The 24,305-nt window shown below is 31.4% G+C and overlaps 1 protein-coding gene across 3 annotated transcripts in view; it reads left to right on the top strand.

The window, feature by feature from the left end:
* The window catches only part of CSMD3 (CUB and Sushi multiple domains 3), a 1,176,048-nt gene that overhangs the window by 1,084,138 nt on the left and 67,605 nt on the right, over positions 1 to 24,305 (top strand). For 2 of the 3 annotated variants that reach the window (XM_068525309.1, XM_068525307.1), the window contains 6 exons: positions 3,022 to 3,210; positions 3,588 to 3,734; positions 6,396 to 6,584; positions 11,643 to 11,828; positions 13,358 to 13,552; positions 16,101 to 16,274. In XM_068525309.1, the coding sequence (XP_068381410.1) occupies positions 3,022 to 3,210; positions 3,588 to 3,734; positions 6,396 to 6,584; positions 11,643 to 11,828; positions 13,358 to 13,552; positions 16,101 to 16,274 (1,080 nt within the window). The remainder of the gene's footprint in view (positions 1 to 3,021; positions 3,211 to 3,587; positions 3,735 to 6,395; positions 6,585 to 11,642; positions 11,829 to 13,357; positions 13,553 to 16,100; positions 16,275 to 24,305) is intronic. The other variant, XM_068525308.1, reaches the window with a different exon arrangement.

Here is a 24,305-nt window from a genome sequence, read left to right as displayed (position 1 = left end):
GTTAAAATTTTGTTTAATTGAGTTAATTCATAATCCCACTAAAAGATTATCATTCATTTGGAATCTGTTGTGACTAATCTGTACTGTTTTTAGTCTATTTTAAATTATTTGATTTTTTCACTTTTCCTAAAAGAGGCTATATCATTTTTGTTATTCCTCCCTGGATCCTCTTTAGTTCTTTATATCACACTTAAAACATGGAAAGCAAGTCTAAATATGGTGCTCTTCAAAGGGTTTGATGTAAATGAAATATAATAGGTGACTACAGATAGTTAAAAACATGGGGTCCATCTAGCTGAATGTGTGAGACTTTCTGGACTTTAAACTTTCTGGGCATTAGTTTCCTCATATGCATAATGGGGATAAAAATTGTAGACATTTCTTAAAGTTGCTGTGACAAGTAAGTGATATAATGAACAAAAGGTGCTTAACAGTATCTAATGTATACATATTTACTCTTGATGATTGTCTTACTCTTGCCGTATGTTGGTTAGTGTGAGAATAGGTTAATTTGTGTATTTACAGTAAATTACATTGAATCATACCAGTTTTTCAAAAGTAATATGGAATATTTGTTCAATTGAAAACATTGGGACCATTAAGATACAGCACTTGCTTTTCAATAACAATAGCCTAAGAAGAAAGTCAAAAAAGTGATGAAATGATAGCCATAAAATTGCTAACTGCAATAACAGAAGCATACATTACAGAGGTACCAAGAAGAAAATCAACAGTTCTGCTTGGGTTGATGGAGGAAAGGTTCAGGAAGTGTTTGTTTCACAGAGGATGAGACTTGATCTGGGTTTTGAGATGTGCTAACATTTCAAATGCATCAGACAAGAGTAAGACTTTGAAACAGAAGCACTAATGGATAGGCTGAGTTCAAAAATATTATAGGTCATCCAGTATGTTTGGAGCATTCTGTTTCAGAGGAAGAGCAACAGAAAACAAAGCTGGAGAGGTAGGCAGGGACTGAAGTTGAAGGGCTTTGAAGGTGCTGAATGGTTTTTAGTAAGGGAATAACATGTTCAGTAACCCAGTTACTCACTTAGTTAAATATTTCAGAAGTATTAAACAGCGGGGCACACACAACATAAACCCTTTCTTAAAACTTACTTCAGTTCGTCATATGGTTATATATCTTTTATTTCAATATGCCATAGCTATATATTCACTAATGTTCTTCATCTTTGACTCAAGTTTTCCATTCCATTTCTAGCCTTCAAGTTTCTTTGTTTGTTTGTTTGTTTATTTTACATATTTTTCATTTTGTGAAAAGCAAACATCAGGTTTCTCTTTTTAGACTGAGAAGGACTTAATACTATTTGCTGAATTATTTTTTTTAAATCTTGAAATCACATCCAAGAAGCAAGCATCTCAGATTCAAATAAGAGAAATAGAAGTTAAAAAAAAAAAGAAAGAAAACAACTTTTAGATTAGCTATACTGTATTCTATAGTAAAAATTCAAATATCTGTATATGAAGTTATGGCAGTTATTTTCAAGTTATTTCAAGTTATTAACTTGATTAAAGAACAATCATATGTTGCCATAATTCACTATTTTACTTACTCTTTTCCATCCCTATACTACTTGAAGACTTTATAATTCAAAATATTTCATGTACTTCCACCCTGGAAATGACAAATGTATAAATCCTTCATCTATTCCTCTGTATTTTAGCAACAATATTTGGTGTTTTGAAGCCTAGTTTATTTGAACAAACATTGAGAAACAAGGATTCTATTTAAGATAGTGATCTAATTATTTTGAGATAGAGCACTCTAAATCCAAGGTGGAAGTTGATGTATAGTGATTGGATTTGGAAATGGCATGAGATGTATTTCCGATTCACCAAATCCTCAAAAGTTATATAGTCTACCCTTCACTCCAGTTGCTTGAATGTACGCAGTAATAGCACTCAAAAATTGGTCCAAGCTACATTTTAAAACTATTTATCAATGATGTACATAGGACATTTTACTGTAGTGGCTACAGTGGCTTCCAAGTAAAAAGTTCTATATCATATTGAACTAAATCCTGTTTGGTATATATTGGTTTACTTCTATACTGTGTGGGCTATTCTGAGCAATTCCAATACTCTTACCACACCATAAAAGCTCAAAGTCTTAAGGAAAAAAAAGGGCTGAAATGGCATCATTTGAGTGATAAGGATTTGATCATCTTGGTCACATTCTCATTCCAAATGCAAATTTAAGTATATGTTTGTATTATTTGGTCCAATGCATAATGCTATTGAGGCCAACAATTTAAGTATATTAGTTTACTATACCTTGGAGATACACACACGCACGCACACACACACATTCTCAGGATGTACAACAGAGGTACTGTTATGAAATGAAGAGCTTGTGCTTTGTCTTACACTTATGATCTGGAAATAGCAGGAAGAACTGAAAGGTAACTGGTGACCCAAAATTGTGTTAAATCCTCGTGGCTTAGGCATATTCATGAGATTAGAAGTGACTTTGCCTGGAATGAATACTCTGAGATAGGGCAGTTTCTTGTCTGTCCTCACATACCTGAGTGAGTTAAAGTTTGAGGACAGAAGAAAAAGGAAGGAAGGAAAAGGACAGGGTAAAGACATAGGCAAGAGAGGCAGAGGGGAGAAGATGTAAGAAGATGAAGGAAAATAGGGAAAATAATAGAAAGAAATAGAAGGCAGTAAATTCCTTATATTTTTATTATCTATATATTTATTGTCCAGAAAAATAATGTATCTTCCATGTAATAATAAAAGGAAATTAATACCATAAAATTTTAGGTCAGTCCTCCATATTTTGAACTGCAAGCTTATTATACAAGTTGTCTTTTTATACACATAGCTCAAGATAGTATCTCCTTATATGTTATTTAATATGAAAACATTTAAAAACTGGGTATTTAATGCAATTTTCATTTAAATACATTTCAATTAAAGTATTGAAATGCAACTTTAAAATGCAACTTTCACTTAGGTCTAAAACACTAGCATCATCTAATGGTATATATTTTTTGACAGTGCTCTGTCCTGCCAATGAATTACGCCTGGATTCTACGGGAGTCATATTGAGCCCTGGATATCCTGACAGTTACCCAAATCTTCAAATGTGTGCCTGGAGCATTTCTGTGGAAAAAGGATATAATATTAGCATGTTTGTAGAATTCTTCCAGACAGAAAAGGAATTTGATGTTCTTCAGGTGTATGATGGTAACCATGGGTTATATTTACTGGATATTCATAAATTCAATTCAGCTGCTCTAATTATACATTCAGACCTTCAGTAAAAACACTGCTTATATGATTTTATTTTATCTTATGGGTATTTTTAGAAGTATCAGCATCAAACTTACCTGTATACCATATGAAAATTGTAGTTAGCTTGATTATTATGTTATAAATTGTAGCTGCTTTAGCTATGGAATTAAAATGTTTAAACAAACATTTTATGTTATGTTTTAAGTTATTATTGATGAAGGAAACTGATTCTGGATCAATTTCACCATATTTAATACTATTCTAAATATATAAGATAGTAAAGATGAATTATTCAGTTACACCTAAATTGTATTATTTTCTTCCTGAAGGACCAAATATTCAAAGTCCAGTGCTTGTTTCACTCAGTGGGGATTATTCATCTGCTTTTAATATAACAAGCAATGGTCATGAAGTATTTCTTCAATGGTCAGCAGATCATGGCAATAACAAAAAAGGCTTCCGGATAAGATATATAGGTATGTGATATTTATAACTTCAGTACAGATCTCACCTGCATCCTCAGTATGGTTGTGATTAAAGAGCACAGACACATACACTATTTAATTAGGTATGAATTTAAATCATATTTCTTCCATTGATGTTTCTTGAGCAATTTATGTAACCTCTCTATGCCTCAGTTTCCTCATTGTAATGATAATAATGCTATGTCTTTCATATAATTTTGAAATGATTAAAAGGACTTAAGGTATTTATGACTTATCTAAGTTAATTATAATTTAAACTCTGGGGCTTCCCTGGTGGCGTAATGGTTAAGAATCCACCTGCCACTGCAGGGGTCATGGGTTTGAGCCCTGGTCCGGGAAGATCCCACATGCCACGGAGCAACTAAGCCCATGCGCCACAACTACTGAGCCCACGTGCCACAGTTACTGAAGCCCATGCAACTAGAGCCCGTGCTCCGCAACAAGAGAAGCCACTGCAATGAGAAGCCCACGCACAGCCACGAAGAGTAGCCCCCACTCGCTACAACTAGAGAAAGCCCGCGTGCAGCAACGAAGACCCAATGCAGCCAAAAATAAATTAATTAATTAATTATAAAAAAAAAATTTCCAGCCAAAAAAAAAAATTAAACTCTGATATTTTAAGTGCTTTATTTCCCAGCAGAAATTTCCCTTGAACTCTCACAAAATGTTATTAGTGTTGCTCAGTTGTATCTGATCTACTTAATATATATAACTCCTTTAAATGAGAAGTTTAAACGAAAGATAAACATACAGTGGAAAAAATCTTTGTCTTCACTGTTGCCCACCTATTTATGATACTTGCTAAAATATATTAAATATTAAAAGAGAAAATGATGAACACATCACTTAGAAACATTTAGGTTTAAAAAAATATTGTTTTGTCATCATTGCTTTTCATTGAGTAATATCTAGAAAGATGTAGGCTGAAAATCCTTCTTAATATCAAGATGAAATAGCTTTTCCTATATGCCTTCTTGTTTATAAGGTCTACTGATACTGAGCCAATAATTTTCTTGTTAAGTGTACATAGTTTTCCATTATGCAAAGATTATATCCCTTCTCTTTACTGCCATCCTAAATCATGTCAGATGCCATAGGTATGTGCTCAATAACAGAATACTTCAGAGCCAATCAACCATCTCTATCTGTACAGTATTCAGACCATTGTCTCCCCAAGCTATGGGTCATTGCTAATCAATTCTACTGAAAATTACTTTCTTATATATTTTATAGATTATTCTGACACAACAATTGTAGACATGGACTTAAATAAATTTTGAATTCCAGTTGTAAAGATAAACTCTTGAATTTTACTCATTTATATAAATTTGCATATATGTATATAATGTACAAATACAACAATTTTTGTCTACTTTGATTTTAAAACTGTAAGATGATAATTTGCCTTTATCAACAATTTGTCTTTTACATATTAGAAGTAACTTGTCACTGACATTATAACATGTTTACAAGTTTTATCCTATAATAGATATCTATTAAATTTGAAAAATGTTACTAGGCGTGCGAAGGAGAAATGTTTAAAAATTTAAACATACGCCCAAGTCATTCTTGAGATTTTTCATATTTGAATGTATGTTTCTATCATATGAACTTTGTAAATGTCTTTTTATTAAAGTTGTGCCAGACTGTATTTAAAAAGTCAGAACGTTAAATTATATTTTTAATGACCATAATAACTTAAAGGGAAATCATTCAAATCCAACAGTTATAAGCATTAGATTCACTATATTAAAGACTAATCCTTATTTATGTTGATATTCATGACAAAGTTAGATATAAATATAATGAAAACACCATTTTTAGCCCCAAGAACAGCTTGACATATTGAATATAAATTTTTCCTTTAGAAAATGACAGGTTATGACATATATATTCTAAGTCCAATCTATTTCTTACTATTTACCCCTAAAGTCTCATTTTTCTCAGATGAATACATTGAAGTTTCAAAGGGTTAAATGGATCCTGCCAGGCTGAACAGTCTCAAAAGTGCATATATATGAAAAAGCCATTTCACGTTATCTTTTGACATTCTAGACTTCAGGAGATGAAAGAAGTTTTATTTTATTGGCATTTTTTATCACCATATATAAGCACTCTTGGCAGCATGGAAACTCTTTAATAAACTGGAAGAGAGGATTATGGAACGTGGAGGGACTATTTTAGACATCCACCAAAATGAAATGCATGAACTAACATGACATAGGTGTCTGCAGGTAATTTCAAAGTGACATGTAAGCAACATGCTCTAAAATATTGCTACTAAACTGTGGCATTTAGGCCCTTCAGATGACAGGAAATACCAGTTCCAAAATTCAATAAACTATTTGTAAGGCTTTTGAACCTCCAGGGTATTAAGAAAGTATAATGTATTTCAATTAGGAGACATCTCCAGTGACAATAAGAATCAGAAGAAAGCCCAGAAATAGTTATGTCTCCTAAAAGTTATGTCACTAGATGGTCAAGTGGATGGAAAATAATATATGTCCATATGAAGTAAAACTCACATAGATGGCAATTGAATTGGCCAATTTTTATGAACTAGTATTTACTTTTAGGTTTTTATAACTCTAGATTGTAAAGAGTTTCTGATTCATTAATTATATATGATTTTTATTTTTTTCTTTTAAAAAGCTTTCTACTGTAGTACACCAGAATCCCCACCTCATGGATACATTATCAGTCAGACAGGTGGACAGCTTAATAGTGTGGTCCGCTGGGCCTGTGATCGAGGATTCCGACTTGTTGGGAAAAGCAGTGCTGTGTGCAGAAAGTCTTCCTATGGGTATCATACATGGGATGCACCGGTCCCTGCTTGTCAAGGTGAAGTATATTAACCAGAAATGGCACATTAATAAAAGATTAACCCCGTTTAACTCTTATTTGGATTGGTGAAACTTCAAAAATTATAAATATGCAGAAGCATATTATAGATACCTCTAAGGAAAATAAGGCTTGAAAACACAGACTGATAAATTTGAGGAGAATGAGGCACATTGTCTTATAGTTCTTCATTTGTTGTTATGTGATTTATGCCTTTACTCTATCCACTTATATGCATTCTTTACTCATACATCTACCATTCCCGTCACTTTGCTGTCAGAAAATGAATGACCCAGAGCTGGAGTGTGTGTTAGTGTGGAGTCTGCAGAGAGAAAAGAGAGGATAAGAGTAGGCAAGGTCACTGATGATGTTCACTCTCAAGTATGCAAAAATGTGCTCTCAGTGCAACAAATTTAAAAGAGGAAAATGTAGCCAATTACCACATTATTTTTTCTTCACTGTTTAGGTAACTCAACAGAGATGTCTTTCATTTCCATTTTATTTTGTTAAAAAACAAGGCACTCTCTGAGCATTGTATCCTGCTATAGCAAAAAAATGACAAATCAACAATTGGCACATTTTAGAGCTTTGGACTAGGTCTTGTTTTTAAAGAGTAGTTGAGTCTCTTAGCTAGATATAGTAATAAAGACAAGTTCAACATCAAGAAAATGTAATGTCATTGGACTTTGAAAATTTTCAAACATCACATTATTTTGTAATATGAAATTTAAATTTATATTTGATTTATTTTACCCAGCATGTGGAGACATATATAACAATTACGAACCCTCACATTAAAAATGCAGGATGCTTTCAGTTAATAAATAATGGATGTTACCTATAATCTACTTATTGGAGGCAATTTATATAAAGCAAATAAAATATAAAAGAGATCAGTTAAAATTTAAACAGCAGCAAGTTAAAATGAGCAGAGAATAGATATTACCAGATACCCAAAATGGTTTATTTTACCTGTTAAATTGCAATTTCTAATTCATGAAAATATAGCTTTCATAGGCATGTATAAATAAATGAGAAATGGAAGAACTGTTTCCTTATATTGTTGATTCAGAAACATTAATTACTTACTAGAATTCTGGGATGTATCATAAACTTAATGGGTTACCAACATTGAAGGTGCTGACTTCATGTAGATACATTTTAATAAACTAGCAAAACATCTGCTTTCCTTTGACCAATGAATAGCAGGAGTATTTATAAATTTTTAGTATTAAATGGTTTCCCAGAATTGGTTTGAGAAAGAATCATGATCTCATAATTTTAGAATCACAGGAATTTAAAATATATATAATAACTTCTAAATCATATGGATTTTAAATAAACATTTAAATGCTCTGAACTTTGAACAATTACATTTCAGTTATTAAGGATTGTTTATGTATATAGATAATCTTTGAGAAACCTTTAGTGAAAATAATTAACTGTTGGTTAAAATAAAAAATTATCCTGAATTTTCTGAAGTTTTGAAATTGCTTTGTAGTGTCAGCACTATAATTTCATTGACTTTTTTATATAATATGACATTTATATATGGAGCATTTTTTAATTGTTCTTGATTTGAAATTTTTCTATAATTACAAATAGGTTATTTTTTTAACATCTTTATTTGAGTATAATTGCTTTACAATGGTGTGTTAGTTTCTGCTTTATAACAAAGTGAATCAGCTATACATATACATATATCCCCATATCTCCTCCCTCTTGCGTCTCCCTTCCACCCTCCCTATCCCACCCCTCTAGGTGGACACAAAGCTACCAGCTGATCTCCCTGTGCCATGCAGCTGCTTCCCACTAGCTATCTATTTTACATTTGGTAGTGTATATATGTCCATGCCACTCTCTCACTTTGTCCCAGCTTACCCTTCCCCCTCCCCGTGTCCTCAAGTCCATTCTCTACATCTACATCTTTATTCCTGTCCTGACCCTAGGTTCTTCAGAACCTTTTTTTTTTTTTAGATTCCATATATATGTGTTAGCATACAGTATTTGTTTTTCTCTTTCTGATTTACTTCACTCTGTATGACAGACTCTAGGTCCATCCACCTCACTACAAATAACTCAATTTCATTTCTCTTTATGGCTGAGTAATATTCCATTGTATATTTGTGCCACATCTTCTTTATCCGTTCATCTGTCGATGGACACTTAGGTTGCTTTCATGTCCTGGCTATTGTAAGTAGTGCTGCAATGAACATTGTGGTACATGACTCTTTTTGAATTATGGTTTTCTCAGGGTATATGCTCAGTAGTGGGATTGCTCGGCCATATGGTAGTTCTATTTTTAGTTTTTTAAGGAACCTCCATACTCTTCTCCACAGTGGCTGCACCAGTTTACATTCCCACCAACAGTGCAAGAGGGTTCCCTTTTCTCCACACCCTCTCCAGCATTTATTGTTTGTAGATTTTTTGATGATGGCCATTCTGACTGGTGTGAGGTAATACCTCATTGTAGTTTTGATTTGCATTTCTCTAATGATTAGTGATGTTGAGTATACTTTCATGTGTTTGTTGGCAATCTGTATATCTTCTTTGGAGAAATGTCTATTTAGGTCTTCTGCCCATTTTTGGATTGGGTTGTTTGTTTTTTTGATATTGAGCTGCATGAGCTGCTTGTATAGTTTGGTAAGTCAAAATGTAGCTGAAAAATAAGATATTTTGCATAGTAAAGTGATAAAATATTTATAACTCAAAGAATCATTTCCAAAATTGATCCTTTATGTTCACTGAAACAATTTTAAAAGATTAATTATTTTATAAAATTGTTTGTTGTATGTGACCTGTGTTTGGACATAGCTAATTGAAATGAAAGGGTTAAATGTCATTGGGGAGAGCTATTCACACAATTTTTGTTTTGTTCCAAATTTGTTTTGCATGCTTCAGTTATTTTTATTCTTCTTGTCTCTTCAGTCTCCTTACACATCCTCACATATATTTACTTGAGCTATGGTTACACAATGTGAACACAATTAAAGATAGAAAATTTAGTCTGTTATCTCTCTTTCGGTTTGAGAAGGTGTTTTATTTCTTTGTCTACACATCAACTAATCATTCATTGACTCCCTGCCCCATCACGAATTAAACCATTATCATCCCTCTACACAATCAAGTATTGTACAGGGTTATGCAGAAACAGTCACTTTGTATTCCCTGTTTCACTTTTTTTTTTTTCAAGTTCTAACACATTTCTTTTATTGTCATCTTAGTTATTATAAAAAGGGAAATATCAGCCAGCATTCGCTACCAACATGAGATATACCTGAACATTTGAGATATACAGCTGGCAAATGAACACATTAAAAATGTTCAACATGATGAACCGTTAGGGAAATGCCATCAGACCATAGTAAGATAACTCTACACACTTTTAAAACAGGTTAATATTTAGTATATTTAATATAACAGCCAAGTACAGGTATGGGGACATCTCTGTTTCACTTTTAATTTGTGCTTGTTTAAGAGCTCTGCAGAGAAGCTTCTGACAATCAGTCAGTGATGATGGTTCTTCTGTACTCTGTTTTCCTTTTTTTTAGCTAAGAAGTTAAATTGTAAAGTATCTACAGGCACATTTATCCTATCATTTTAGTATGTTGTCGTTTTTTCAATTCTAAAATACAGTCATTATATACTAACTACATATATGGAACCTATACTATTTAAACTAAATTTCATTGTTACTTTGCTCAAATTTAACCTATTCTACCCCAACAATGTACAGTTAGTTTTAAAAAAATGAGTAAATACACAATCTTTGGTGGGGATTCAGTGGAGAAACAGTTTATTACAAATTGAAATTGCCAGAAGTCCTAAGTGGAAATACAAATATTGCTTTAACAGACATCAGGGAACCATTTACCTTTGCAACACTATTTTAGAGGTCTATAATTAGATAGCAGGGATAATAACGTAATTATATGGGATTGCTTATATAATGTATTAAATCAACATTACTACTTTTCTGTTTATAATTTGCAGGTTATCAAATTACAAAAGATCAAGCTATTCACCAGTAGGGAGTCTGCTATTCCGCTTTGAGAATTTTATATGTTTTACTAAGACTTTTTTTTACTTTGTAGTCAATTTGCATGAATTAATTAAAATTAAACACCTAAGTGGTAGATTTTTTAAGAGAAGTAGAAACAATTTTAGGCTGAAATGGAGACAGAATATTTACAGCTTTTGTAAATACTCAAACTAAACTCGTATCTTTCTATTATTTCTTTTGATACGAGAAAAATATAGTTACAAGTTTAGAATCTCTTATATGAAACCAATAAAACTAGTTATTTCAGAATTTAGAGGTTTTCTGATTTTATATAATAAACTATTGAAATATAAATTTATACTGTAATTATCCCATTATGGTAAAACTAACTTTTACATAAATCAGATTTATTGTAGATAAAAACCAAGACATCTAAGACATATCAATGAAATGCAGGAAGATCCAAACTAGGTTTTAAGATGATAAGTCCTGGCCCTATATTTATTAAATATATCCGTACACATGATATTCCATGGAAGGTGCACAAGCACATAGAGTTGGGCTGGACCTAAGACAAAGTAATATCCAGCTTCCAAGTAAAATAAATCTATTTGTTTTATTCCTGGCCGAAACCCTGATGAGTGTTGGTTACCACTACCTTTATAATCTTTAATAACTGTCAAATTGAATTGACCTAATTTGCTAGGTCCAGACATGAATTAGCACTAATACACTCTATATTTACTTAACTTGCCTCCTCTTATAATCTGTGTGCATGCTGATAGCCATGCGCATGCTGACAAGAAACTAAGTTAGAAACTGAGAAATAAAGTATTAATAGTATATGGATTCACCAATTTAAAAACACATTCAATCAGAGTTTGAAATAAATGATTCAGAAAGTTGTAGTTCAAAAAGGGTTTTGGTGAAGATATTCTGAAATTGTTTCAGAGGAATTAATAAAATTCCAAATAGTTTTACATGCTTTATACTCTATGAGACTTACCTAATTATTTTTCTGTTTCTTTGGTTTTGTATGTATGTATTTATTTTAGCAATTTCCTGTGGGATTCCTAAAGCTCCAACAAATGGAGGAATACTCACAACAGACTACTTGGTAGGAACCCGAGTTACCTATTTTTGTAATGATGGATATAGATTGTCATCTAAGGAACTTACCACTGCTGTCTGTCAATCAGATGGCACTTGGAGCAATCATAACAAGACTCCTCGCTGTGTTGGTATGTATGATAAGGAAATTTCATCACTTGTGTTTCTACTGGCATCTTATATGATCTGAAATTTTATGTATTTTTCAGATTTTAGAACCATTCCCTAAAATGATGTCTAAGAGGGAAATAAAAGTAAATTAAGCTGTCTTGTACTAGGAAGAACTGAAATACAGTATAAGGACATTTTTACTCATTTTCAGAAGCTCCAGAATATTTATGTCAAAAAAATAAAGTGGCATTTTATTTTACATAGCAACATTTTATTTATTTTGTAAAAAGTCATCCATCAATCAGCATGTGTTTTCAATACATAGTTCTTTGAAAATAAATTTTGTTTATGTTAATAAAATTATATTTTAATACATTCAACTGATTTTTATAAACATAAATGATGCTAATGAGATGATCCATAATATTCAACTTTTGTCAGAATTCTTCAGGTTACTTACATTTAGAATAGTTCTCATTCCTGCCATCAATACTGTAATAGGTAAATGAATATTAATAATGGTTATAGAAAATAATTCAGATAAAATATTTGGTAGAAAAGGATTAGAAAATGCGCTTTTAAATAAGGTCTTTGATTTTTCTCTATAAATCAATTACTTATTCTATTTAGTACTAACATTTCAACTTAGCTGTGATTTCATTTAAAATGGGGTTGTTAAATTATTTGCAATCTTAACGTAAGTGTCTAATAATGTGTCTACTTATGCTGAGCAAGTTTTGAATTAGCTGAAGTTTATATCACAAGTCTTGCATAAAGAGATCATTCTCATAAAACAAATTTCCTCAAAATATAGTCCTTCCAAAACTTTTAAAGAAAAGAGAGCAGGTTATTTCTGTATCTTGCCTATTGTGACTAATGCTGCAATGAACATGAGAGTGTAGATATCTCTCTGAGATCTTGATTTCATTTCCTTTGGATATATATCCCCAAGTGGGATTGGTGATTCATATGATAGTTATAGTTTCATTTTTTGAGGAACCTCCACACTGCTGTTTGTGCGTATTCCATAGTGGCTTTACCAGTTTACGTTCACAACTTGTACAAGTGTTCCCTTTTTTCCATTTTGTGTCACATATAACTCAGCAAAGCTGGGAAAAAAGAAAAAAGAATACTTTTAAATCAGCTTCAAGAAAATCAGACAATTTTAACAAACTAATGTTATTGGAATGATTCATCACTAAAATATACTTCATGTCTTCCTGTACTAAGGAATAAACTTGGATATGATAATCTAAAAAAAGAAGAATGGAAAAGTCAATAATAGGGATTCTAGGTATATAGAATAATATGTACAAAGACTTTCAAGTGTGAAATAGCATGACATGTTCAAGGAACTGCCAACAGTACCATAGAACTGAGGGAGTAGAGAGATTAACATGAAAAAGAAAATGCTAAAGACCTTTTATGGCACAATAGTGAAGGAACTCAGGAAATGGTGAACTAAGAATGGAATAGACATGAGATATAATTAAGAGGTAGAACAGACATGACTGACTTATTAGCATTTATCTCTTTGGTTTTTGTATAGTTGTTACATGCCCAAGCATCAACTCCTTTACTCTGGAACACGGAAGATGGAGAATTGTGAATGGTTCCCATTATGAATACAAAACCAAGGTAGTTTTCAGCTGTGATCCTGGTTATCATGGACTAGGTCCTGCTTCTATTGAATGTCTTCCTAATGGTACTTGGAGTTGGAGAAATGAAAGACCATATTGCCAAAGTAAGTATACACTCCGCTAAACTTATTTCATATGCAATCCTTGGTGATTGAATTGCTTGATCACTTCTTTTTTCTACATACGCTAGAGCAATATTGAGGTAATATTATTTAAAAAGGTCATTTATCCTCAAGTCGTCTTAAAATTTTGTAACTGTTTTTGGTATTTGTAAATGCTTATTAAAAAAAAAAACAAAACGGGCTTTGGATTCAGAAATCCTTCCCTTGGATTCTAGGTCTATCATTTATTAAAACAACTACACACTGCTTTTAGCCCTTTACATGTATTATTTCATTTATTCCTTAGTTCCCACTCTATAAATAAGTTGATATTATTATATTTATTTTATCAAAAAGGAAACTGAACCCAAGAATTTTTATCATGTTACACAAGTCACAGAGCCTATAAATGGTGGGTAATTGGGTTTCAACCCATGGAGTCTAATTAAAACCTCTGCCTTTTGATGTTATATGATGTTTATTCTATTTTTTAAGCCAGAAAATTACAATAATACCTATCTCATAGTTATTATTATGATTTAATGGTGTTACAAGTTGAAAATATCAGCTAGAACCTGATTCACAGCAGGAGGTCAATAAATATGTATTGAATCAAACTGAGCATCTTAGTCATTCTATTTTCATGCATTCTTATAATATGAATAGCTAGTGTCTAGTGTAGATAAGCTAACTTAACATAGGATAATCAGATGAAATATCTTGATCTTCCTTTGAACTTTCTTTACTACATTTATTGAGTTTACTTAATACCAGGAAATATGCTAGGCTGAAAATTCATCCTTTCATTTCATGTTCAACACAGTTTTACAGCATTTATGACATGGATACATCATTTATAAATTAATAAAACATTTGAAGTCTGGATTATGGAGACTAAAATTTTAACATAACAGATAACTATATATAGTAAGTATGCAAGTACCTAGTAATATTTTACTTACAAATGTTTATTTTCTTAATCTCCATATTAAGCATAGGATTTGGGGGTTGCCATTTTTTATATGATAATCATATTGATGAATTAAAAATCTCAAAATACATACCTAAATTATATTACATATTCTAAAAATATGGCATATGTATTGTAAATTTTTGCTTTACTCTTTTACTCTTTACTCTTTTGTATTGTAAATTTTTGCTTTTACTTTCACCCAGGATCTTCCTCTAGGCTCATTCTTCTTCCATTATAATTTCATTAAAAGGGCACATGGGATAAGGATGTTTCAAAGAGAAGGAAAAAAATTATCTACAGCAGAAGCATTTATTGAACAAATGTTTGTGTGGTTTCTTTGTGTTCAATCCTTTATTATGTAGAAAATTTTAATTTCTACATAAGATCAGGTTCCTGCCCACAGATAAGAATGCAGGAAAGACAGGAATCTAAGAATTACAATTCATTGAGAAAAATGGAAAGAACAGTACTTTTTTTCTGGTCCTCCATTTATTCATCTTTGAAATTAAAATGATATAAATATCAGTATTATTAATATTAATAAATATTATAGCTACCTCAAAGGATTGTTTGGGAGATTAGTTCAAAACAATCAGTACATCTTAAATTCTACATGCAATTTTTTAAAGTCTGCAAATTTTCTATTTGTCTGTCTAATAGAATCCTAAAGCCTAGAGCTGAAAGCCAGAGCTGGAGCCAGAATAAAGGCTGGTGGTTAAGTATTCAATTCTTGAGTTAAACGGCTAGGTTTAAATTTTGATTTAGCTGTTTATAGGCTGTGGAATCTTATTAAAGTTACTTTCCTTTTATGTGTCCATATCCTAGTGCACACAATTCAGATAATGATTGCACCTACCTCATAGAGTTGTTTGGAGAATTATGTAAGATAAAGCATTAGTAATAGTGTCTGGTACAAAAGCACTCAATAAGTGCTATCTATTATTGTTTTTATTCTAGAAAGAAATTTCATTTGTGGTCTTTAAATATGAAGGTGTTATAAGAGCTGGGTTCTGAATGACCTAGCAAGTCAGTTAATCTCTATTTTTTAGTTTTTTAAAACCTAAAACCAAAATATGGAATATAATTATAATCTAATGGTTCTAGTGAGAATCAAATGATATTTCACATGTAAAGGGCTTTATAAACTGTAGAGTGTGCAACAAAAATTATTTGCACTTACGATCTTAGATAATGAGGAAACTGGCTCAGGTAAGTCAAAGGGATTGTCCAATGTCACTTGATAAGTCAGAGAAAGACTTTGGACTAATAAATTATCCTCCCTTTAATCTTGTTATTATTATTTTTTCATTACAACCTGTTGGGTGACCAGGTTGGCTATGCAAAAAATGCAAACAAAATATCTTCATCACATGTCACTGTTACTTAGAAGTTTTATGGGAACTCAAAGGGGATAAATTTTAAATTATGTCATCTATTTTCTCTACACTTTCATAATCATTCAAACATGTTTTACAAATGTCAATTTCTATTGTAAATATATCAGATCATAGCATGGTTTTGTTACAAGTTCATATTGACTATGTCTTTAAGCGTTTTTATTTTTTTATTGTTTTCAAGTTATTTCCTGTGGAGAACTACCTACACCTCCAAATGGAAATAAGATTGGTACTCAAACTTCATATAGCTCAACGGCCATCTTTACCTGTGATTCAGGATTCATGCTTGTGGGCTCCGCTGTACGTGAATGCCTTTCTTCAGGTCTTTGGAGTGGATCGGAAACCAGATGCTTAGGTACAGATTTTTAAGTCATTTTTACCAAACATTTTTTCTCCCTCTAGAAAGGCAGCCCTTTTTCATAATAAGAGATAATAACTTATATTCACTCAGTAAGGATGATAAAAACTGGAAAATATTTAACTTTTAAAATATCTCATGGTGGAAAAACTATTAAACAGATAACTCTTAAAGTTAATCAACTAGCATTCCAAATGAGAATCTTATGTCATTAAGGAGAGACACATTTATATTCCAGGCATGGTGAAAATAAAAGGTAAAAACTAATTGCTGAAAATTATATGTCTGCATACTCAGCTGGATTAATCACTGTAACAGTTAATTCATTCTAAACCATAGTCAATTCTCCTCTCACCTATTTGCTTAAGGTAATGACTAAAGAAGAAAAACAATTTCCACATTTAAATATCTTTCTCCCTTTTTACTTCCTAACATTTCAACATGTGTAGTATTACTTTGTATTAAAACTTTAAAAATCTATTTTTCAAACCTGATTTTAGGAAAATAGGGTTTTTTTCCCTTAGGGTTTTTTAATTCACTGTAAAAAGCTGTTCATTAAGAGACTGAATAGCTAGTTCTTCTTACCCCTTCTCTTATTATTAAAGGAGTATTATGATTTAGGCTTTATCCCTTTTTTCAGAGACTTCAATAATTATCTTAATATTAAGAGAATAGTATGATTTATGCTTTATTTTTCTCTAAAATTATTTCAAGAAATGACAGCAAGTATTGAATTAGGTAATAATAATAATTGTTATAATAACTACTCACTTGCCTGTTGGGAACAAGGCATAATCTTTAGGTTTACTAATTTAAAAATTGCTGATTATTATGAACAAGGTGTTGCTAAATTTGTACAATGTTTTGTCTCTAAAATTTTACTATTTAAAAATATGACATATGGCAGAAAAATCTATATTTTAGCAGTTTAAATACATAGTGTTTTGATAATAAGCTTGAAAATATTTATGGTGATACAATCATTATTTGAAACTTAAAAGGGTATAGCTAGATTTTGGTTAAAATTCTTTTTTTCAACCTCTCAGGAATATTTGTTAGTAGGTGTACTTGGAAACCCAGTAACAATGGTTTCTTTATAAGAGTACACATATTTATTTGACTATGCTATAAGACTATTATATAAAAAAGAAAATGGTAAAGAAATTAAATCATTATGTGTTAATATAGGATTAGATGATAAAATAAAATATTTCTTACTAGTTTCTAACCTGGTTTTGGTTATGCTTATTTCAATTACAGATTACTTAGTTTACTTACGCATTTGAAAATATATGTAAACTAAATTTAAAATACTATATTTTATAACTCTTTGCCCCGATGAACTACTATTGTATGTTATATGTTATTTATTGAATATTGTATATAGGAAGTGGTTTTATTCACCTATTTAGAATCCTGCTTCTGTTCTGTGGAAAGACAGGGCATAAAAAGAATGTTTATAAGCAAACATTGTCTCTCAGTCTATAAAGACAACAATATTCTTGCATAGGATGTAGTGTTGACGTCTAATATAAACTCAAAAGTGTGTCAGTAGGAGGAAAGTGCAATTGCCAAATAAGCAGGTCCTAGACTCTTATGCTTTGAATTAACCTTAAGAAATCATGTAGCCCAGTCATTCTTCTCATGACTGCAAACAACTTGTCCTTATAGCCCCAGACACTTTTGGCCTAGAATGGCCACTAGAATGTGCTTATGATTGTTTCTTTAAATATAGTGTATTTATTCCCAAACTCCTAATTATTATGAATTTTTCAATTCAGACTTGACTATGTATATACATATGCCTACCACCTAGATTTTATGATTAGCCATTTGTTGTATTTGCTTATCACATATCTATTCATCCTTCAATGCCTCTATCAATCCATCAATTCATTTTTCTTTCTGATGCATTTTGAAGTTGCCAAATTCAGTACACTGCATTGTTAAACGTTTCTATATACATATCAGCTAGAGTTCAACATTTGCTCATGGTTCCTTTCTTTTTTTATGTTGGTAAATGTACATATGGTGAAATGCACATATCATAAATACACTGTTAGATACGTGTTGACAAATATGTACACCTATGTAACTAAACACTCTATAGTTGTAGAACATTACCATTACCTCAGAAGCTTCCTCGTGACCCTTCATAGTCAATCTGCAGGTCTCCTCCCCTACACACTGAGACAGTAATTGTTCTGTTTTTTTCACCATATAGTAGTTTTCCCTGTTAATAGAAATTCATATGAAGGGAATCCTAAATTATGTACTCTTTTTGTGTAAGGTTTCTTTCATTCTCTTTCATTCATGTTGTTGTGTATATCAGTAATTTTAAAAAAAAAATCTCTGAGTAGAATCCTATTGTGTGTATATGCCAAACTTTGGCCATTCCCCTGTTGATGGACACATGGACTCTCTCCAGTTTGTGGCTGTTATGAGTAAAGCTGTTATGAACATTTGTGTAAAAGTCTTTTTGTTGACATGTGTATTCCTTTCTGTTGCATACTCTGGAATAAAATTTCTGGAAGAGTTCTGGCTGTCTCACATTTTCTCCAGCATATGGTATAGCCTGTCTTCTAATATTAGTCATCTTCTTGGGTGCAAAAAGGTATCTTACAAGATTTAATTCGCATTGTCTTGATGACTACTGATTGAGTACAATTTCTTGGGCTTATTGGCCATCTGTAAATTTTCCTGAAGTATCTTTTGTATTTAATTGCCTTTTATTATGACTTATAACGTTCTTTATATATTCTTATTTTTTTAATATTTTCTCCCAGCCTATGACTTTCCTATTCATTTCTTAATGGTGTCTTAATGAGCAGAAGTTTTCAATTTTTGTAGAATCAATCTTTTTTTCTTTCTGGCTATTGCTTTCTGTGTCTTGTTTAGGAAAACCTTGCTCAACCATAAGTCACAAAGATTTTCTTTTACGTTTTCTTCTAGAAGCTTTACAGTTTTCAGTTTTACTTTATAGCTATGACTTATTTTAGTCATTTGTTGTTTTATATATCATGAAGTAAGGTTGAGGGTTTTTTTGTTTGTTTGTTTATTTTTTCCAGAAGGGTGCCTGGCACTTTTGGTTGAATAGATTTTATAATAAATCTTGAAATTTTGTGTGTATGTCCTCAAAATTTGTTCTTATTTTTCAGGATGACTTTGGATACTCTATGTCCTTTGTAGTTTCATATATGTTTTAGAATTCGGCTATTAATTATTTATTTTTAAAATGACTGTAGGATTGCATTCTATCTGTAGATCATCTAGGGAGAATTGGCATCTAACAATGTTAACTCTTCTAATTCCTGAACGTGGTAAAGTTAGTATATTTATTCATTAATATATTTATTGATTTATTACGGTCTTCTTTCTTTTTTTTTTTTGCAATTGCAAATATTTTAAAAAATTTTTTACCATAGAGATCATGTATACCTATTGCTAAATTTATTCCACAGACTCTTTAGTGTATTTATACTATTATAAGTGATATTGTTCATTTTTAATTACATTTCCAATTGTTTGATGTTAGTACATAAAAATAAAATTAATCAAAATATTTATCTAATATCCTGCCTCTTTGCAAGTTCACTTACTTGTTTTAGGATTTTCTTAAAATAACATTGTCTTTGTATATGTCATCTGAGCATAAAATAGTTTTACTATTTTGTTTCCTACTTTATGTTTTTACTTTCTTCCTTTGTATTAGTGTATTGAACTAGATAGGGCCCACCAAACAATGTTAAACAGAACTGGTGAGAGTGTCATCCATGTCTTGTTCCCTATATCAGGAGGAAAGAATTCAATATTTCATCAATAAGTATAATATGAACTTTTTTCTTAGATGTATTTATAAGGTTGAGAAAGTTTCCTTATATTGCTAATGGTTGTTAGTTTTTATCACGATTGGGTACTGAATTTTGCCAAATGATTTTCATCTATTGAAATAGCCATGTATGTTTCTCTCCTTTTATTCTGTCAGTATGGTAGATGACAGTGGTCAATATTTCATCTTAAACCAACTGGTCATTTCTGGATACACCCCAGATAATCATGATGTATTTTACATGTATTAATTTTCTAAATTGTTTTAAACAGTGCTGCATCTATGTTCATGAAGGACATTTTTTTCTGTGTCTTTTACAGGTTTAATATTGGGATTATGGTTACCTCATTAGGCAAGTTAGGAAATGATTCTTTTTCTTCTTTTTTCTAAGAGTTTGTGTAAGATTGGTGTTTATTGTTTGTTTGTTTGCTTGCTTTTTTACTCAAATATTTGATTGAATTTACTGTGAAAAAATGAGTTTGTTTTTTTTTGGGGGGGAGGTTATTGTTTAAGAATTGCAATACTATTCATATTTTCTATTTTATCTTGTGTTAGTTTTTGGATGATACAATTTTCAAAGATTTTGTCCTTTTATTCTGAATTGTTATATGTATCGGCATAAAGCAGTTCTTAATATTCCCTTATCCTTTTAACATCTGTAGGCTTTATAGTGATGTCACGTCATTCATTCCTGTTATTGGTAATTTTGTTCTCTCTTTTTTGTGTGTGCTGATAGGATTAGCTAGGAGTCTAGCAATGTTGTTGACTTTTTCTTTTTTAAAGCTTCTAACTTCTGACTACCTTGATTGTGTTACAATGACATATTTCTCTTTGCTTAGTCTACTATATTTTTTTCTTTCTTTTTTAAATTGAGGTATAACTGGCATACAGTATTATATTAGTTTCAGTTGTACAACATAGTGATTCAACATTTGTATACATTACAAAATGGTTACCACAGTAAGTCTAGTTACTGTCTGTCACCTTACAAAGTTAATACAATATTATTGACTGTATTCCCCAAACTGTACATTACATCCCCATGACATTTATTTTATAACTGGAATTTTGTACTTTTTAATCCCCTTCACCCATTTCCCATTCCCCCTAACCCTCCTCCCCCTGGCAACCTCTAATTTGGTCTCTCTATCTATGACTCTAGGTTTTGTTTTGTTTGCTTTTTTTGTTTTTTGGATTCCAAATGTAAGTGAAATCATGTGGTATTTGTCTTTCTCTGTCTGACTTAATTTCACTTAGGTTAATACCCTCAAGGCCCATCCATGTTATTCCAAACGTCAAGATTCTGTTCTTTTTATGGCTGAGTAGTATACCATTGTGCATGTGGGTGTGGGTATGTGTACGTGTGTGTGTGTGTGTGTATCATATCTTCTTTAACCATTCATCAATTGAGGGACACTTAGGTTGTTTTCATATTTTGGCTATTGTAAATAATGCTGCGATGAACATGAAAGTGCATAAATCTTTTTGAATTAGTGTTTATTTTTTCCCTTTGGATAGATACCCAGTAGTGGAATGGAAGCTCTATTTTTAATTTTTTGAAGAATCTCCGTACTGTTTTCCATAGTGGCTGGACCAGTTTATATTCTCACCAAGCGTGCACAAGAGTTCCTTTTCTCTACCTCCTCACCAACACTTGTTATTTCTTGTTGTCTTTCTGATAATAACCATCCTGACAGGTGTAAGGTGACACCTCTTTGTAGTTTTGATTTGCATTTCCCTGATGATTAGTGCTATTAAGCATCTTTTCATGTGCCTGTTGGCAATTTGTATGTCTTCTTTGGAAAAATGTCTATTCAGATCTTCTTCCCGTTTTTTTAATTGGACTATTTGGAGTTTTTTTATTACTGAGTTATATGTGTTCTTTATATATTTTGGATATTAACTCTTCATCAGTTATATGATTTTCATATATCTTCTCCAATTCAGCAGACTGACTTCTTGTTTTGATGATAGTTTTCTTCACTATGCACAAACTTTTCAGTTTGATGTAGTCCCATTTGTTTATTTTTGCTTTTGTTGTCCTTGTCAAAGAAGACAGATCTAGAAAATCATTGTTAAGGATGATGTCAAACAGCATACTGCTTATGTTTTCTTCTAAGAGTTTTATGGTTTCAGATCTTATACATATGTCTTTAATCCATTTTAAGTTTATTTTTTTTATATGGTGTAAGAAAGTCATCCAATTTTATTTTATTGCATATAACTGTCTAATTTTCCCAATACCATTTATTGAAGAGACTGCCCTTGCCCCATTCTATATTTTTGCTTCCTTCATCATAGGTTAATTGATCATATAAGTGTGGGTTTATTTCTGGACTCTCTATTCTGTTCCATTGGTCTATATGTCTGTTTTTGTGCCAGCACAATGCTGTTTTGTTTACTGTAGCTTTGTAGTATAGATTGTAATCAGAGAGTATGGTACCTCTTGCTTTGTTCTTTCTCAAGATTGTTTTGGCTATTTATGTTTCCATACAAAATTTAGAATTATTTGTTTCAGTTCTGTGAAAAGTATCACGGGTATTTTGATAGGGATTGCTCTTAGCCTGTAGATTTCCTTGAGTAGTATGGTCATTTTAACAATATTAATTCTTCCAGCCCATGAACATGGGGTATCTTTCCATTTGTTTGTGTCATCTTCAATTTCTTTCATCAATGTCTCATAGTTTTCCAAGTACAAGCTTTTTACCTCTGTGACTAGATTTATTCCTAGATATTTTCTTCTTTTTTATGCAGTTGTAAATGGGATTGTTTTCTTAATGTCTCTTTCTGATCATCCATTGTTAGTGTATAGAAGTACAGCAGATTTCTGTATATTAATTTTGTATACTGCAACTATACTGAATTCATTTATTACTTCTGATAGTTTGTAGCATCTTTAGAATTTTCTGTATATAGTATCTGCAAATAGTGATAGTTTTATTTCTTCCCTTCCAGTTTGGATGCCTTTTATTTATTTTCCTTGTCTAATTGCTGTGGCTAGGATTTCCAATACTGTGTTGAATAAAAGTGAGGAGAATGAGCATCCTTGTCTTGTTCCTGATCTTAGAGGAAAAGATTTTAGATTTTCACTGTTCAATATGATATTGGCTGTAGGTTTTTGTCATATATGCCCTTTATTGTGTTAAGGTACATTGCCTTCCTATATCCACTTTGTTGAAAGTTTTTATCAAAAATGGATGTTGAATTCTGTCAAATGTTTTTTCTGCATCTCTCGGCATGATCATATGATTTTTATCTTTTATGTTGTTAATGTGGTATATCACACTGATTGATTTGCAGATGTTGAACCATCCTTGCATCCCTAGAATAAATCACACTTGATCATGGTGTATGATCGTTTTAATGTATTGTTGTATTAGGTTTGCCAATATTTTGTTGAGGATTTTTGCACCTATATTTATTAGGGTTATTAGTCTGTAGGTTTCTTTTTTTGTGGTGTTCTTATCTGGTTTTGGTATCAGGGTAATGCTGGCCTCATAAAATAAGCTTGGAAGCTTTCTCTGCTCTATAATTTTTTTGGAAGAGTTTGAGAAGAATAGCTATTTAATCTTTTGAGTATTTGGTAGAATTCACCAGTGAAGCCATCCGGTCCTGGATTTTTGTTTGTTGAGAGGTTTTTGATTACTGTTTCAATCACATACTAGTGATTGGTCTGTTCAGAATTTTATCTGTTCAAGAGTCATTCTTGAAAGATTGTAAATTTCTAGGGATTTATCCATTTCTTCCAGTTTTTGTAATTTGTTAGTATATAATTGTTCCTAGTAGTCTCTTATAATTCTTTATATTTCTGTGCTATCACTTGTAATTTCTATTCTTTCATTTCTGATTTTATTTATTTGAACCTTCTCTCTTATTTTTAAAGAAAGGATTTTTAGCTTTGGTAATGCTCTCTATTATTTTTCTATTTTCTATTTCCTTGATTTCTGTAAATGTCTTTAATATATTCTTCTGTCTACTTATTTTGGCCTTTTTTTTTTCTCTTCATTATTTTGCTCTTTGTTTTCCTCTTCATAAAGTGAAATATTTCTTGTTTCATCCTATATCTTTCTTTTTTTCTAATAAAAGCATTTAACACTGTAAAGCTCCTCACTAAGCATACTTTATATGTATTCCTCAAAATTTTACATGCTATATTTTCATTTTTATATGTATTGAAATGTTTGCTAATTTCCTCCAGG

Source organism: Eschrichtius robustus, chromosome 17, assembly GCF_028021215.1.
Source record: "Eschrichtius robustus isolate mEscRob2 chromosome 17, mEscRob2.pri, whole genome shotgun sequence".
Taxonomy (NCBI): Eukaryota; Metazoa; Chordata; class Mammalia; order Artiodactyla; family Eschrichtiidae; genus Eschrichtius; species Eschrichtius robustus.
Note: the sequence above shows the minus strand (reverse complement) of the source record. Positions and strands in the feature narration are given on the sequence as shown.